This window comes from Bos indicus x Bos taurus, unplaced genomic scaffold, assembly GCF_003369695.1.
Source record: "Bos indicus x Bos taurus breed Angus x Brahman F1 hybrid unplaced genomic scaffold, Bos_hybrid_MaternalHap_v2.0 SuperScaffold_100126, whole genome shotgun sequence".
NCBI lineage: Eukaryota > Metazoa > Chordata > Mammalia > Artiodactyla > Bovidae > Bos > Bos indicus x Bos taurus.
The window spans coordinates 1,132,317-1,150,171 of NW_020867066.1; the positions used below are offsets into that span (position 1 = coordinate 1,132,317).

General features: G+C 39.0%; 1 protein-coding gene across 2 annotated transcripts in view; it reads right to left on the reverse strand.

The window, feature by feature from the left end:
- LOC113888430 (multidrug resistance-associated protein 4-like) overlaps positions 1–17,855 on the reverse strand; it is a 547,902-nt gene that overhangs the window by 398,619 nt on the left and 131,428 nt on the right. Inside the window, exon 26 of one of the 2 annotated variants that reach the window (XM_027535553.1) lies at positions 4,925–5,080. The exons of the other annotated variant lie outside the window; for it this stretch is intronic. Coding sequence (XP_027391354.1) covers positions 4,925–5,080 — 156 coding nt within the window. The remainder of the gene's footprint in view (positions 1–4,924; positions 5,081–17,855) is intronic. 2 annotated transcript variants of the gene reach the window in all.

The following is a 17,855-nucleotide window of genomic DNA, read 5'->3' on the forward strand; positions in this document are numbered from 1 at the left end:
AGAAAATCACCCCAAACCACAAAAATATAAACAGAAATTAAACAGCAAAATCAGTCCAGAATGTGTTACTCTTTCTACTTAACTAGAAGTTATTGGAAAGGTCAATGCCCTGATCCTTAAGGATAGTAATAGCAACTACTGACTGAGGATTCCTAAGAACTAGAAATGGGCCACAACTGTTTTCCTATCCAGTTATATCTGCACAACAAATCTGTAACAGTAATTTCTAGAATTGATTTAAGGACCAGGACTATGAAACTTAGAAGCTGAATGACTCCACCAAGGCCCCATAGTCAGATGAGGCAGAGTAGAAATAAAAATGTGGGTCATGTTGATACTTGGTCTCCACTCTTAAACATTCAATCACTGGCTGCCTCCTGAATGACTTCCTTGGACCTTTTACACATTGCAGGATCTCTTCAGATTCTCTCTCTTGAGTCAACCAATACTGTGCATTGGAGTGAATATAAAGTGCATATAAAGTGAAACAAAAATAAATAAAGGTTCTGTATTTACAATGGTTGGCGATTATTATCTACATGGATACAAAGCTTAATAATGTTCTGTAAGCAAACTCTCTGGGGTGTGTACATAAAGCAGGCACAAAGGTAGAATGGAAACTGATAGAGCAAATCCAAAACCTGGTGATGTCAAGGGATGTTTAGTCTGCTCAGATGTACTGCCAAAACATTACATGCAGAGCCAGGAATCATCCAGTGTTATATCTTTATATAGAGAGTACTTTTACATACACAAGCACACAACCTTTTCTTATCCAGAAGCATTAACAGGGCACATTTATAGATACTTTCATCCATGGACATAAAAGTAATTTGCAAACATGCTAATTATTTCTAAAACTAATTTCATCTGGCCCATTTCAGAGATGGGTACAATCAAAACATAAATCTTGGGAGTTTAACTTCATTCTTCTCTTGTTATTCTTCAAGTCATGCAGTCATGTCTGATTCTGCCACCCCATAGACTGCAGCATGCCATCTTTCCCTGTCCTTCACCATCTCCCAGGGTTTGCTCAAACTAAACTGAGTCGGTGATGTTATCCAACCATCTCATCCTCTGTTGTCTCCTTCTCCTCCTGTCTTCAATCTTTCTCAGCATCAGGGTCTTTTCCAATGAGTCAGCTCTTCGCATTCGGTGGCCAAAGTACTGTAGCTTCAGCTTCAGCATTAGTCCTTCCAATGAATATTAAGGACCGATTGCCTTTAGGATTGACTGGTTTGATCTCTTTGCTGTTCAAGGGACTCTCAACGGTCTTCTCTACCTCCACAGTTGGAAGGCATTAGTTATTTGGTGCTCAGTGTTTTTTGCTGTCCAGCTCTCACATCCATACATGACTACTGGAGAAATTAGAGCTTTGACTACACAGACCTTTGTAGACAATGTCTCTGCTTTTTAATATGCTGTCTAGGTTAGTCATAACTTTTCTTCCAAGGAGCAAACTTCTTTTAATTTCATGGCTGCAGTCACCATCTGCAGTGATTTTGGAGCCCAAAAAACTAAAGTCTGTCACTGTTTCCATTTTTTCCCTATCTATTTGCCATGAAGTGATGGGACCAGATGCCATGATCTTTGTTTTTTGAATGTTGAGTTTTAAGCCAGCTTTTTCACTCTCCTCTTTCACTTTCACTCTTGGCTTCATCAAGAGGCTCTTTAGTTCCTCTTTGCTTTCTACCATAAGGGTGGTGTCACCTGCATATCAGAGATTATTGATATTTCTCCTAGCAATCTTGATGTCAGCTTGTGCTTCATCCAGTCTGGCATTTCACATGATGTACCCTTTATATAAGTTGAATAAGCAGGGTGACAATATACAGCCTTGACATACTCCTTTTCCTATTTGGAACCAGTCTGTTGTTCCATGTCCAGTTCTAACTGTTGCTTCTGGACCTGCATATAGGTTTCTCAGGTGGCAGGTAAGGTGGCCTGGCATTCCCGTCTCTTTAAGAATTTTCCAGTTTGTTGTGATCTACATAGTCTTTAGTATCATCAGTGAAGAAGATGTTTCCCTGGAATTCTCTTGCTTTCTCTATGATCCAATGGATGTTAGCAATGTGATCTCTGGTTACTCGCCTTTTCTAAATCCAGCTTGGACATATAGAAGGTTTTGGTTTATGTACTTGAAGGGTTTTGAGCATTATTTTGCTAGCATGTGAAACGAGTAAAATTGTGCATTAGTTTGAACATTTCTTGGCATTGCCCTTCTTTGTGATTGGAATGAAAACTGACCTTTTCCAGTCCTGTGGCCACTGCTGAGTTTCCAAATTTGCTGGCATATTAAGTGTCGCACTTTTACAGCATCATCTTTGAGGCTTTGATATAGCTCAGCTGGAATTCCATCACCTCCACTACTTTTTTTCGTAGTGATTCTTCCTAAGGCTCACTTGACTTCACACTTCAGGATGTCTGGCTCTAGGTGAGTGATCATATCATCACAATTATCCAGGTAATTAAGGTCTTTTTTGTATAGTTCTTCTGTGTATTCTTGCCACCTCTTTTTAATATCTTTTGCTTCTGTTAGGTCCATTCTTCTGTGTATTCTTGCCACTTCTTCTTAATATCTTTGCTTCTGTTAGGTCCATTCTTCTGTGTATTCTTGCCACTTCTTCTTAATATCTTTGCTTCTGTTAGGTCCATTCTTCTGTGTATTCTTGCCACCTCTTCTTAATATATTTTGCTTCTGTTAGGTCCATACCATTTCTATCCTTTATTGTGCCTATCTTTGCATGAAATATTCCCTTGATATCTCTAATTTTCTTGAAGAGATATCTAGTCTTTCCCATTCTGTTATTTTCCTCTATTTCTTTGCAATGTGTTCTTAAAAAGGCTCTCTTATCTCTCCTTGCGATGCTCTGGAACTCTGCAATAAAATGGGTATATCTTTCCTTTTCTCCTTTGCTTTTAGCTTCTCTTCTTTTCTCAGTTATTTGTAAGGCCTCCTCCGACAACCATTTTGCTTTTTTGTATTTCTTTTTCCTGTGCATGGTTTTGATCATCTATTATTTCCTACTATAATCACTAAGTTATGAATCTAATACCCAGTATCAATTCAGTCACTAACTCGTGTCCAACGCTTTGCGACCCCATGAACCACAGCATGCCAGGCCTCCCTGTCCATCACCAACTTCCAGAGTTTACCCAAACTCATGACCATTGAGTAGGTGATGCCATCCAACCATCTCATCCTCTGTCGTCCCCTTCTCATCCTCCCTTCAAACTTTCCAAACATCAGGGTCTTTTCAAAAGATTCAGATCTTCGCATCTGGTGGCCAAAATATTGGAGTTTCAGTTTCTTTTTTTTTAATATAAATTTATTTAATTGGAGGCTAATTACTTTACAATATTGTATTGGTTTTGCCATACATCAACATGAATCCTCCACGGATGTACACGTGTTCCCCGTCCTGAATCCCTCTCCCACCTCCCTCCCCATACCATCCCTCTGGGTTATCAGTCCTTCCAAAGAACACCCAGGACTGATCTCCTTTAGGATGCACTGGTTGGATCTCCTTGCAGTCCAAGGGACTCTCAAGAGTCTTCTCCAACACCACAGTTCAAAAGCATCAATTCTTCGGTGCTCAGCTTTCTTTATAGTCTAACTCTCACATCCATACATGACTACTGGAAAAACCATAGCCTTGATTAGTATTGACAAGTATGGACCTTTGTAGGCAAAGTAATGTCTCTGCTTTTTAATATGCTGTCTAGGTTGGTCATAACTTTCCTTCTAAGGAGTAAGCATCTTTTAATTTCATGGCTGCAATCACCATCTGCAGTGATTTTGGAGCCCCAAATAATAAAGTCAGTCACCGTTTCCACTGTTTCCCCATCTATTTGCTACAGTTAGAAGTGGACATGGAAAATAAAGACTGGTTCTAAATCAGGAAAGGAGTACATCAAGGTTGTATATTGTCACCCTGCTTATATAACTTATATGCAGAGTACATCATGCAAAAGGCAGGGCTGGATGAAGCACAAGCTGGAATCAAGATTTCCAGGAGAAATATCAGTCACCTTAGATATGCATATGATACCACCCTTATGGCAGAAATTGAAGAGGAACTAAAGAGCCTTTTGATGAAAGTGAAAGAAGAGAGTGACAAAGTTGACTTAAAACTCAACATTCAGAAAACTAAGATCATGGCATTTAGTCCCCAAACAGATGGGGAAACAATGGAAACAGTGACAGATTTTATCTTTTTGGTCTCCAAAATCACTGCAGATAGTGACTACAGCCATGAAATTAAAAGACACTTGCTCCTTTGAAGAAAAGTTATTACCAACCTAGACAGCATATTAAAAAGTAGAGACATTGCTTTGCCAACAAAGGTCTGTTCTGTATAGTCAAAGCTATGGTTTTCCAGTAGTCATGTATGGATGTGAGACTGGGAAAGATTGAAGGCAGGAAGAGAAGGGATGACAGAAGATGAGATGGGTGGATGGCATCACCGACTCAATGGATATGAGTTTGACCAAGCTCTGGGAGTTGGTGATGGACAGGGAAGCCTGGCATGTGGCAGTCCATAGGGTCGCAAAGAGTTGGACATAACTGGGTGACTGAACTGAACTGTAAACTGAAATAACTCATAATGGAAAAGAATATGAAAATGTATATATATGTATATACATATATAGATATATCAACTAAATCAACTGAGTCACTTTGCTATACACCAGAAACTAACACAACATTGTACATCAACTATATTTCAATATAAAATAATTAAAACAAAATCTTGTATGTGATGAGAATATCTGTTGAAAATACCTGCTGCTAAAAATATGCTCTATTGGGGGCAAAAGGATTAACATTTTCATCCAATTTGAAAACAAACAAAAATCAAATTAAAATCAATCAAACAGGTGCTTATAAAAATAACATGTGAGAATGCTCTGATGTGCAAACCTGTAATATGATTGACATTTTCTTCCTTAAATTGTGAAGTCCAGCATCTCCTATCCAACAACGATCAACATAAAGTGAGCCTTCAGGTTCTGACAATCGAAAAACTGCAGAAAAAATAGAACTTTTTCCGGCTCCTGTTCTTCCCACAATGCCAACCTGTAATGAGATCCAGAAGGGATTAAGAATTAACAACATGCAACAAACCTAGGAGAAACCCTGCCAGTTGAGGAAGAATTTTAAAGGTTCTACGTAGAATGCAGTCTAAACATTTCTCAGTCATGGCAACTGTTGAAATTTGGGGCCAGATAATTCATTATTGGGGGATAATTAATTATAGTTGGTTTTGTCTGGATATATGCCCAATATCCTGTATATTGTAGGATTTTCAGTAGTATGTCAGAGCCTAACCACTAGAAACCAGAAACATTCCCCACATTGTGGCAATCAAAAATGTCAGACATTGACAAATGTCCCCTAGTTGATACCCCATAGTTCAAAGAAGAGTTAAAAATAACAGAATCAACCTATAGGCAGTGAAAAGCCAGCAGCTTCCTAAGTGATTCATAAAAATTAAGTTTAAATTATCTTTATTCCTAATGCTGGGTATTTCTACATTGAGAATTATGTGGATAATTTTACAGCAATGTCAACAAGTCAGAAGTGTTATACACAAATAACTATTCATTTTCTGAGGGTTCTATTATTTGAGAGGAATTTTTTTGGTAGAAAAACTAAGTCATTTCCTAACATTAAAGACCTTAATTATGTTCTGTCCTTGAATAAAACATCTTACAATTGTAAAACGCAGGTCTCACTGTCTTAATGGACAGCAGCCAATAGGCAAAATTCACATAATGAGATTAATAATACAATTAACATTTGCTATTTATATGGAATCTTTCATCTCAGCACTTCAAAAGGGATTTTAAAAACAGTTGATACCTACAATCATATCTTAGAAAGACACATGTGAAGTATCAGTCTATTTATTAAAACCAAAACAAAGAGAAATTAAATGCACTTTGAAATAACAGTATATTCAAAGATAAACATAAGCATAGACAGAGGAGCCTGGCAGGCTATGATCCATGAGGTTGCAAAGAGTCAGAAAGACTAAGCAGGTGTAAGAGATAAGAAAGCAAGTAAAATGCTGGTGAGGAATGAAACTGTGTTGCAAAAGCTAGTTAGCTGACTACATTCAAGCATGTAGCAGAAACCGACTTTTTAAAATTTTTTTAAATCAATGTTTGCCCAACTGATGAATCCTGGTGGAAGCTTCCCAAGAGATAATTTCATTTCTATTTAAGAGTCCGGAATCAGTGAGGGATATAAGATATGCTTTCAATCATTTGTAAGTTAATTCAGTAAATTTTAAAAACTCAAGCCTTTAAACAGGGAACTTAGAACTTTCTGAGGACAGATTATATGTTGGGAATCTCACACATAATCTGTAAAATCAATAATGACATTAAGAAAAGAATTTATCTTTATAGAGATTAAATATAGAAGTCAGACGACTGAGGGACTAACAAACACACACATAAGAATAGGGGCTTCACTTCACAACAGACAAAGAATTAATCTCAAAAATATACAAGCAACACCTGCAGCTCAATTCCAGAAAAATAAATGACCCAATCAAAAAGTGGGCCAAAGAACTAAACAGACATTTCTCCAAAGAAGACATACAGATGGCTAATAAACATATAAAAAGATGCTCAACATCACTCATTATCAGAGAAATGCAAATCAAAACCACTATGAGGTACCATTTCACGCCAGTCAGAATGGCTGCGATCCAAAAGTCTACAAGCAATAAATGCTGGAGAGGGTGTGGAGAAAAGGGAACCCTCTTACACTGTTGGTGGGAAAGCAAACTAGTACAGCCACTATGGAGAACAGTGTGGAGATTCCTTAAAAAAATGGAAATAGAGCTGCCATATGACCCAGCAGTCCCACTGCTGAGCATACACATTGAGGAAACCAGAATTGAAAGAGACACATATACCCCAATGTTCATCACAGTACTGTTTATAATAGCCAGGACATGGAAGCGACCTAGATGTCCGTCAGCAGGTGAATGGATTCGATGCATGATACTGGATGCTTGGGGCTGGTGCACTGGGATGACCCAGAGGGATGGTATGGGAGGAGGGAGGAGGGTTCAGGATGGGGAACACATGTATACCTGTGGTGGATTCATTTTGATATATGGCAAAACCAAGACAATACTGTAAAGTTAAAAAATTTTTTTTTTTTAATTTACAAAGAAAAAAAAAGAAAGAAAGCAAGCTGTGGTACATATACACAATGGAATATTACTCAGCCATTAAAAAGAATACATTTGAATCCGTTCTAAAGAGTGGATGAAACTGGAGCCTATTATACAGAGTGAAGTAAGCCAGAAAGAAAAACCAACACAGTATACTAATGCATATATATGGAATTTAGAAAGAAGGTAATGATAACCCTGTATGAGAGACAGCAAAAGAGACACAGATGTATTGAACAGTCTTTTGGACTCTATGGGAGAGGGCGAGGGTGGGATGATATGGGAGACTGGCATTGAAACACGTAAAATATCATATGAAATAAATCACTAGTCAAGGTTTGATGCATGAAACAGAGTGCTCGGAGTTGCTGCACTGGGATGACCCAGAGGGATGGTATGGGGAGGAATGTGGGAGGGGGGTTCAGGATGGGGAACACATGTACACTCATGGCGGATTCAAGTCAATGTATGGCAAAACCAATAAAATACTGTAAAATAAAATTAATTAATTAGTTAATTTTTTTAAAAAGAATAGGGGCATCAATTGATTTATTTTGGTAGCCATTTTGTACGTTATCAGTTCAGTTCGGTTGCTCACTCTTGTCCGACGCTTTGCAACCCATGAAAAGCAGCACGCCTGGCTTCCCTATCCATCACCAACTCCCAGAGTTCACCCAAACCCATATCCATCGAGTTGGTGATGCCATCCAAACGTCTCATCCTCTGTCATCCCCTTCTCCTCCTGCTCTCAATCTTTCCCAGCATCAGGGTCTTTTCAAAAGAGTCAGATCTTCGCATCAGATGGCCAAAGTATTAGAGTTTCAGCTTCAACATCAGTCCTTCCAATGAAGACTCAGGACTGATCTCCTTTAGGATGGACTGGTTGGATCTCCTTGCAGTCCAAGGGACTCTCAAGAGTCTTCTCCAACACGACAGTTCAAAACCATCAATTCTTCAGCGCTCAGCTTTCTTTATAGTCCAAATATCATATGCATACATGACCACTGAAAAAACCACAGCCTTGACTAGATGGACCTTTATTGGCAAAGTAATGTCTATGCCTTTTAATATGCTGTCTAGGTTGGTAATAACTTTCCTTCCAAGGAGTAAGCATCTTTTAATTTCATGGCCATATGCAGTGATTTTCCAGCCCAGAAAAATAAAGTCAGCCACTGTGTCCACTGTTTCCCCATCTATTTGCCATGAAGTGATGGGACCAGATGCCATGATCTTCGTTTTTTGAATGTTGAGCTTTAAGCCAACTTTTTCCCTCTCCTCTTTCACTTTCATCGAGAGGCTCTTTAATTCTTCTTCACTTTCTGCCATAAGGGTGGTGTCATCTGCATATCTGAGGTTATTGACATTTCTCCCAGCAATCTTGATTCCAGCTTGTGCTTCCTGCAGTCCAGCGTTTCTCATGATGTACTCTGCATAGAAGTTAAATAAGCGGGGTGACAATATAAAGCCTTGATGTACTCCTTTTCCTATTTGGAACCAGTCTGTTGTTCTATGTCCAGTTCTGACTGTTGCTTCCTGACCTGCATATAGGTTTCTCAAGAGGCAGGTCAGGTGGTCTGGTATTCCCATCTCTTTTAGAATTTTCCACAGTTTATTGTGATCCACACAGTCAAAGGTTTGGCATAGTCAATAAAGCAGAAATAGATGTTTTTTTGGAACTCTCTTGCTTTTTTGATGATCTAGCGGATGTTGGCAATTTGATCTCTGGTTCCTCTGCCTTTTCTAAAGCCAGCTTGAACATCTGGAAGTTCACAATTCACGTATTGCTGAAGCCTGGCTTGGAGAATTTAAACATTACTTTACAAGTGTGAGACATGAGTTCAATTGTGCAGTAGTTTGAGCATTCTTTGGCATTGACTTTCTCTGGGGTTAGAAAGAAAAGTGACCTTTTCCAGTCCTGTGGCCACTGCTGAGTTTTCCAATTTGCTGGCATATTGAGTGCAGCACTTTCACAGCATCATCTTTCAGGATTTGAAATAGCTCAACTGGTACTTGATCACCTCCACTAGCTTTGTTCGTAGTGATGCTTCCTAAGGCTCACTTGACTTCACTTTGTACCTTATGGTAAACTGTAATTTATGTAAATTAAACGGGCCATTCTCTCCATACAAGTAGTTTTTTTTTTTTTTTAAACTTTGCAATATTGTATTGGTTTTGCCAAATATAGAAATGAATCTGCCACAGGTACACATGTGTTCCCCATACTGAACTCTCTTCCCTCCTCCCTTCCCATACCATCCCTCTGGGTCGTCCCACTGCACCAGCCCCAAGCATCCAGTATCATGCATGGAACCTGGACTGGCGACTCGTTTCATACATGATATTTTACATGTTTCAATGCCATTCTCCAAAATCTTCCAACCCTCTCCCTCTCCCACAGAGTCCATAAGATTGTTCTATACATCAGTGTCTCTTTTGCTGTCTCGTACACAGGGTTATTGTTACCATCTTTCTAAATTCCATATATATGCATTAGTGTACTGTATTGGTGTTTTTCTTTCTGGCTTACTTCACTCTATATAATAGGCTCCAGTTTCATCCACCTCATTAGAACTGATTCAAATGTATTCTTTTTAATGGCTGAGTAATACTCCATTGTGTATATGTACCACTGCTTTCTTATCCATTCATCTGCTGATGGACATCTAGGTTGCTTCCATGTTCTGGCTATTATAAACAGTGCTGCGATGAACATTGGGGTACATGTGTCTCTTTCCCTTCTGGTTTCCTCAGTGTGTATGCCCACCAGTGGGATTGCTGGATCATAAGGCAGTTCTATTTCCAGTTTTTTAAGGAATCTCCACACTGTTCTCTATAGTGGATGTACTAGTTTGCATTCCCACCAACAGTGTAAGAGGGTTCCCTTTTCTCCACACGCTCCCCAGCATTTATTGCTTATAGACTTTTGGATTGCAGCCATTCTGACTGGCGTGAAATGGTACCTCATAGTGGTTTTGATTTGCATTTCTCTGATAATGAGTGATGCTGAGCATCTTTTCATGTGTTTGTTAGCCATCTGTATGTCTTCTTTGGAGAAATGTCTATTTAATGCTTTGGCCCATTTTTTGATTGGGTCATTTATTTTTCTGGAGTTGAGCTGTAGGAGTTGCTTGTATATTTTTGAGATTAGTTGTTTGTCAGTTGCTTCATTTGCTATTATTTTCTCCCATTCTGAAGGCTGCCTTTTCACCTTGCTAATAGTTTCCTTTGTTGTGCATAAGCTTTTAAGTTTAATTAGGTCCCATTTGTTTATTTTTGCTTTTATTTCCAATATTCTGGGAGGTGGGTCATAGAGGATCCTGCTGTGATGTATGTCAGAGAGTGTTTTGCCTATGTTCTCCTCTAGGAGTTTTATAGTTTCTGGTCTTACGTTTAGATCTTTAATCTATTTTGAGGTTTTAATGTGTATATATGTGACTTATATGTTCTTTTTATAGGCAGATTTCAAAGATATTGTGAATTTGGTTCCAGACCACCTCAGAAAAGTGAACATCACAAAATAAGGTGAGTCATAGAAATATTATTTCTCCATGCATAGTAAAGTTATCTTTATACTATAATGTAGTTTAACTGTCCAATAGCCTTATGTCTAAAAAACAATATATGGATGCATACCTTAATTTTCAAATAGTTTATTGCTTAAAAGTGCTGCATTCAATATGCCAGCAAATTTGGAAAATTCAGCAGTGGCCACAGGACTGGAAAAATTCAGTTTTCATTCCAATCCCAAAGAAAGGCAATGCCAAAGAATGCTCCAACTATTGCACAATTGCACTCATCTCACACACTAGAAAAGTAATGCTCAAAATTCTCCAAGCCAGGGTTCAAAAGTACGTGAGCTGTGAACTTTCAGACGTTCAAGCTGGTTTTAGAAAAGGCAGAGGAACCAGAGATAAAATTGCCAACATCTGTTGGATCACAGAAAGAGCAAGAGAGTTCCAGAAAAACATCTATTTCTGCTTTATTGACTATGCCAAAGCCTTTGACTGTGTGGATCACAATAAACTGGAAAATTCTGAAAGAGATGGGAATACCAGACCACCTGACCTGCCTCTTGAGAAACCTGTATGCAGGTCAGGAAGCAACAGTTAGAATTGTACATAGAACAACAGACTGGTTCCAAATTGGGGAAGGAGTACATCAAGGCTTTATATTGTCACCCTGCTTATTTAACTTACATGAAGAATACATCATGAGAAATGCTGGGCTGGGGGAAGCACAAGTTGGAATCAAGATTTCCAGGAGAAATATCAATAACTTCAGATATGCAGAAGACATCACCTTTATGGGAGAAAGTAGAGAAAAATTAAAGAGGCTCTTGATGAAAATGAAAGAGGAGAGGGAAAAAGTTGGCTTAGAGCTCAACATTCAGAAAACCAAGATCATGGCTTCTGGTCCCATCACTTCATGGCAAATAGACAGGGAAACAGTGACAGACTTCATTTTTATGGGCTCCAAAATCATTGCAGATGGTGACTGCAGCCACGAAACAAAAAGTCGCTTGCTCCTTGAAAGAAAAGTTATGACCAACCTAGAAAGCATATTAAAAAGCAGAGACATTACTTTTCCAACAAAGGTACATCTAGTCAAGGCTATGGTTTTTCCAGTAGTCCTGTATGGATGTGAGAGTTGGACTATGAAGAAAGCTGAACACTGAAGAATTGATGCTTTTGAACTGTGGTGTTGGAGAAGACTCTTGAGAGTCCCTTGGACTGCAAGGAGATCCAACCAGTCCATCCTAAAGGAAATCAGTCCTAAATATTCATTGGAAGGACTGATGCTGAAGCTGAAACTCCACAAATTTGGCCACCTGATGCAAAGAAATGATTCATTTGAAAAGCCCCTGATGCTGGGAAAGATTGAAAGCAGGAGGAGAAGGGGATGACAGAGGATGAGATATTTTGATTACATCACTGAGTCAATATACATGAGTTTGAGTAATCTCCAGGAGTTTGTAATGGACAGGGAGGCCTGGTGTGTTCCCGTCCATTTGACTGAGCGACTGTTCCAAACTGACAAAGTGCTAACCACCAGAGTGTTCAGCAGACTTTAGTAACAGTGAATACCACTAATCACCATAAAAAATATAATAATAATGAAAAAGTTTGAAATATTATGAGAATTACCAAAATATGACAAAGAGATACAAAGTAAGAAAATGCTATAGGGAAAATGGCACCAGTGAATTTGTGCAGATTTGGCACAAATATTCAATTTGTAAAAAATGCAATATATGTGAAGCACAATAAAACCAGCTATGCCTATATTTCCTGGTGTTCTTATGTGTAAACTGATACACCTCAGGACACAGGTGAGAACTGTGTCTGTGAGAATATGTGTATACTCCTATGCTACCAGCTCCAGTGAAACTGATTCATGTGTGCAAACTGGAACATCTCTAGACTGTGTGTATATGACTGAGATATGCAGGAGTACTGAGAGTTTCTCATGACCACAGGACTGTGAGCTTCAATCGACTGTGAGGAGAATAAGAAAAGATAACTCAAAGAAAATCCAGCTCTGGCTATTTCTACCATTCAGTCATCAAAACTATAGTCTGAAAGTCTTTCATGGTCATCAGTGGGTTTTAACAATTGCCTGTGGAGATCATCAGTGTCAGCAAGCTTGCATTCCTAACACAAAAGACACCACAAAAATCTTATTTTAGTAGCTTTGCGAATGCCTGTTTTTCCAAGAGAGTCAGGATTGGTCTCTGATTGAGTCAGGATTGGACCTGGGACCCTTTGCTGCAGTGCTTATACTGGACAAACATCTCGTCAAACAACAAAATACGAAGAAACTATAAGAGACTAAAAACAACTGTGTGTATGTGTTAGTCGCTCAGTCGTGTCCAACTCTCTGTGACCCCATAGACTGTAGCCCACCAGGCTCCTCAGTCCATGGAATTCCCCAGGCAAGAATACTGGAGTGGTTGCCATTCCCTTCTCCAGGGGATCTTCCTGACTCAGGGATCAAATCTGGTTCTCCCACATTGCAGGCAGATTATTTACCATCTGAGCCACCAGAAAAGCCCATGAAAATAACTGTGTGTGCGCTCAAGTGGAGCAAATTATGGACAAGGAGATTCTAAAAAAGACCAAAAAAAAAAAAAAAAAAAACTACTTATGAAGAGCTGAGGGTTAAAATAGGGTATTGTGCATGCCCCCTATACACACCCAACAAAGAAGTTAACAAACTCCTAAGCCACCCCTCCAGCCCACGCACTGGTCCTGCCCCTACTGTCAGTCCATATAAGGAACCACCTTGGGGAGATAACTAGGGAACCTATTACTTGTTTTCGGTCCCTCTTGCTGCAGTAGGGGCACCAGTAAAGCCTTGCCTGAAATTCTTGTCTCGCCTCTCATGAATTTCAATAAAATGAGAAGTACACCAATTTGTTAGACATTTGCACGTGGATCTCTCTTCACATATCAAACTCAATATGACCAACATCCAGTGCCCCAATCAAAATAGCCACTCCCTTTGACTTCCTCACTTTAATGTCATTATTTCTTTCCCAGGATCATAGACTCAGCTGTCTACCTTACTTCCAGCTTTCCCTGAGTCCAGCATGCTGCCAAGCCCTGAAGACTCTATTCTTGAAATGTTTCATGACACAGTCCCTCATTTTAAGGTCCACATTCAGCACCTGAGTGTCAGGCTGCATTGCCTTTTCAAAAACAAAATATACTTTTTTCTTCATCATAATCAGTACAAATCAATTTGAAAAGCAAATAAATATTAACCACCACCCAAGCACTCTGATAAAACCCTTCTTAAGATGTTGATGTGTTTTCTTTCTAGATTTGAGTGTGTTTTTTTTTTTATCCTTTTTATTTCTGCATATGTGTTCTTAAAAATATAAGTTCATATATTTAAAGAAAATAGGATTAATATGATTAATTACTGTAATAATCTGTTCCCTATTGGTAAATACTTAGGTGGTCTCAAATATTTTGCTATTATAAATAATTCAGTGTTATATATCCTTATATATATTGTTTTATATAGTCAGCAAAAAAAAGACCGGGAGCTGACTGTAGCTCAGATCATGAGTTCCTTACTGCCAAATTCAGACTTAAATTGAAGAAAGTAGGGAAATTCACAAGACCATTCAGGTATGATCTAAATCAAATCCCTTACAATTATACAGTAGAAGTGAGAAATAAATTCAAGGGATTAGATCTGATAGAGTGCTTGAAGAACTATAGATGGAGGTTCGTGACATTACGCAGGAGGCAAGGATCAAGACCATCCCCAAGAAAAAGAAATGCAAAAAGGCAAAATGGTTGCTGAGGAGGCCTTGCAAATAGCTGTGAAAAGAAGAGAAGCAAAAGGCAAAGGAGAAAAGGAAAGATATTCTCAACTGAATGCAAAGTTCCAAAGAAGAGCAAGAGAGATAGAGAGCCCTTTTAAACAAACAATGCAAAGAAATACAGGAAAACAACAGAATGGGAAAGACTAGAGATCTCTTCAAGAAAATTAGAGATACAAAGGGAACATTTCGTGCAAAGATGGGCACAATAAAGGATAGAAATGGTATGGACCTAATGGAAGGAGAAGATATTAAGAAGAGGTGGCAAGAATACACAGAAGAACTATACAAAAAAGACCTTTATGACCCAGATAATCATGATGGTGTGATCACTCACCTAGAGCCAGACATCCTGGAATGTGAAGTCAAGTGGGTTTTAGGAAGCACCACTATGAACAAAGCTAGTGGAGGTGATGGAATTACAGTTGAGCTATTTCAAATCCTAAAAGATGATGCTGTGAAAGTATTGCACTTAATACACCAACAAATTTGGAAAACTCATCAGTGGTCACAGGACTGGAAATGATCGGTTTTCATTCCAATCCCAAAGAAAGGCAATGCCAAAGAATGCTCAAACTATCACACAATTGCACTCATCTCACACACTAGTAAACAAACGCACAAAATTCTCCAAACCACGCTTCAACAGTATGTGAACCGTGAACTTCCAGATGTTCAAGCTGGTTTTAGAAAAGGCAGAGAAACCAGAGGTCAAATTGCCAACATCCGTTGGATCATCAAAAAAGCAAGAGTTCCAGAAAAAACATCTATTTCTGCTTTATTGATGATGCCAAAGCCTTTGAGTGTGTGGATCACAACAAACTGTGGGAAATTCCTAGAGATGGGAATACCATACCACCTGACCTGACTCTTGAGAAATCTGTATGCAGGTCAGGAAGCAACAGTTAAAACTGGACATGGAACAACACACTGGTTCCAAATAGGGAAAGAAGTACATTAAAATTGTATATTGTCCTGCTGCTTATTTAACTTATATGCAGAATACATCATGAGAAATGCTGGACTGGATGAAGCACAAGCTGGAAGCAAGATTGCTGGGAGAAATATCAATAACTTCAGATATGCAGATGACACCACGCTTATGGCAGAAAGTGCAGAAGAAATAAAGAGCCTGTTGATGAAAGTGAAAGAGGAGAGGGAAAAAGTTGGCTTACAGCTCAACATTCAGAAAAATAAGATCATGGCATCTGGTCCCATCACTTCATGGCAAATACACAGGGAAATAGAGACAGACTTCATTTTGGTGCCTCCAAAATCACTGAAGATGGTGATTGCAGCAATGAAATTGAAAGATGCTTGCTCCTTGGAAGAAAAGTTATAACCAACCTAGACAGCATATTAAAAAAGCAGAGGCATTACTTTGCCAAAAAGGTCCATCAGGTCAAAGATATGGTTTTTCCAGTGGTCATGTATGGATGTGAGAGTTGGACTATAAAGAAAGCTGAGCACTGAGAAATTGATGCTTTTGAACTGTGGTGTTGGAGAAGACTCTTGAGAGTCCTTTGGACTGCAAGGAGATCCAACCAGTCCATCCTAAAGGAAATCAGTCCTGAATATTCTTTGGAAGGACTGATGTTGAAGCTGAAACTCTAATACTTTGGCCACCTGATGCAAAGAACTGACTCATTTGAAAAGACACTGATTCTGGGAGGTTGAAGGCGAGAGGAGTAGTGGATGACAGAGGTTGAGATGGTTGGATGGCATCACGAACTCAATGGACATGAGTTTGAGTAAACTCTGGGAGTTGGTAATGGACAGGGAGGCCTGGTGTACTGCCATCCACTGGGTCACAGATAATCAGACAAGACTAAGCAAGTGAACTGAACTGATATATCCTTAAACCTAAATCTTTGCAAACAACTCAGATACTTCCTTAAGATAAATTTTCAGATACATAAATGCTGAGACTCAGGTATGAATCAGATTTTCATGCTGGTCCCACCTCCTGGAATGCCTTTCTCAAACATTTCCACCTGCTGAAATCCTAACCACAAGTCACTAAGTACGTTTTACATGGCTACTCTCTGGGCATATATCTAGAGAAAAACATGGTCTAAAAGGATACATACACTTCAATGTTCATTGCAGCATTATTTACAATAGCCAAGACATTGAAGCAACCTAAAAGTTCACTGACAGAAGAATGGATAAAAGGGTGTGGTATGTATTAATATATAAAATGGAAAGTATTCATCCATTAAAAAGTGAAATAATGCCATTTGCAGCAAGACGGCTGGACCTAGAGATTGTCATACTGAGGACCTAGAGATTGTCATACTGAGCAAAGTCAGACAGAGAAGCAGAAACATCATACAGCATCTTTTATGTCCTGTGCTGTGCTTAGTTGCTTCAGTTGTGTCTGATTCTTTGCCACCCGATGGCCTGTAACCTGCCAAGCTCTTCTGTCCATGGGATTCTCCAGGCAAGAATACTGGAGTGGGTTGTGATTTCCTCTTCCAGGGATCAAACCCGCATTTCCTGAATCTCTTGGCAGATTCTTTACTGCTGTGCCACCAGAGAAGCCCATGACAGCCCTTATATGGGGAATCTAAAAACATGTGATACAAATCAACTTATTTACAAAATAGAAACAGATTCACAGACTTAGAGAAGAAGCTTACAGTTGCCCAGAGGAAGGCTGTGGGGAAGGGATAGTTAGGGAGTTTGGGATCTACATGTACACACTGTTATATTTAAAATGGATAACCAACAAGGACCTACTGCCTAGTAAAGAGAACTCTGCTCAATGTTATGTGGTAGCTTTGATGGGAGGGGAGTTTGGGAAAGAATGGATACATGTATATGTATGGCTGAGTCCCTTTGTTGTTCACCTGAAACTATCACAAGGTTGTTAATTGGTTATACTCCAATAAAAAATAAAAAGTTAAAAAAAAATAACAACTCTTTCCTTAATCGTAATCAGTGTAAATGAATCTGAAAAGTAAATAAATACTAGCCATCACTCAGCACTCTGATAAAACCATTTGTAAGATGTTGATGTGTTTTCTTTCTAGATTTCAATGTGTGTTCTTTTTTTTTCCTTTCTTATTTCTATGTTGTTGTTTAGTCAACTAAGCCATATCTGATTTTCTGTGACCCCAGTGACTGTAGTCCGCCAGGTTCCTCTGTCCATGGGATTTCTCAGGCAATAATACTGAAGTGGGTTGCCATTTCCTCCTCCAGTGGATCTTCCTGACTCAGGGATCAAATTCACATCTCCCACTTAGCAGGCTGATTCTTAACACTGAGCCACCAAGGAAGCCGTTATTTCTATATATGTGTTCTTAAAGATAAAAGTAGAGAAG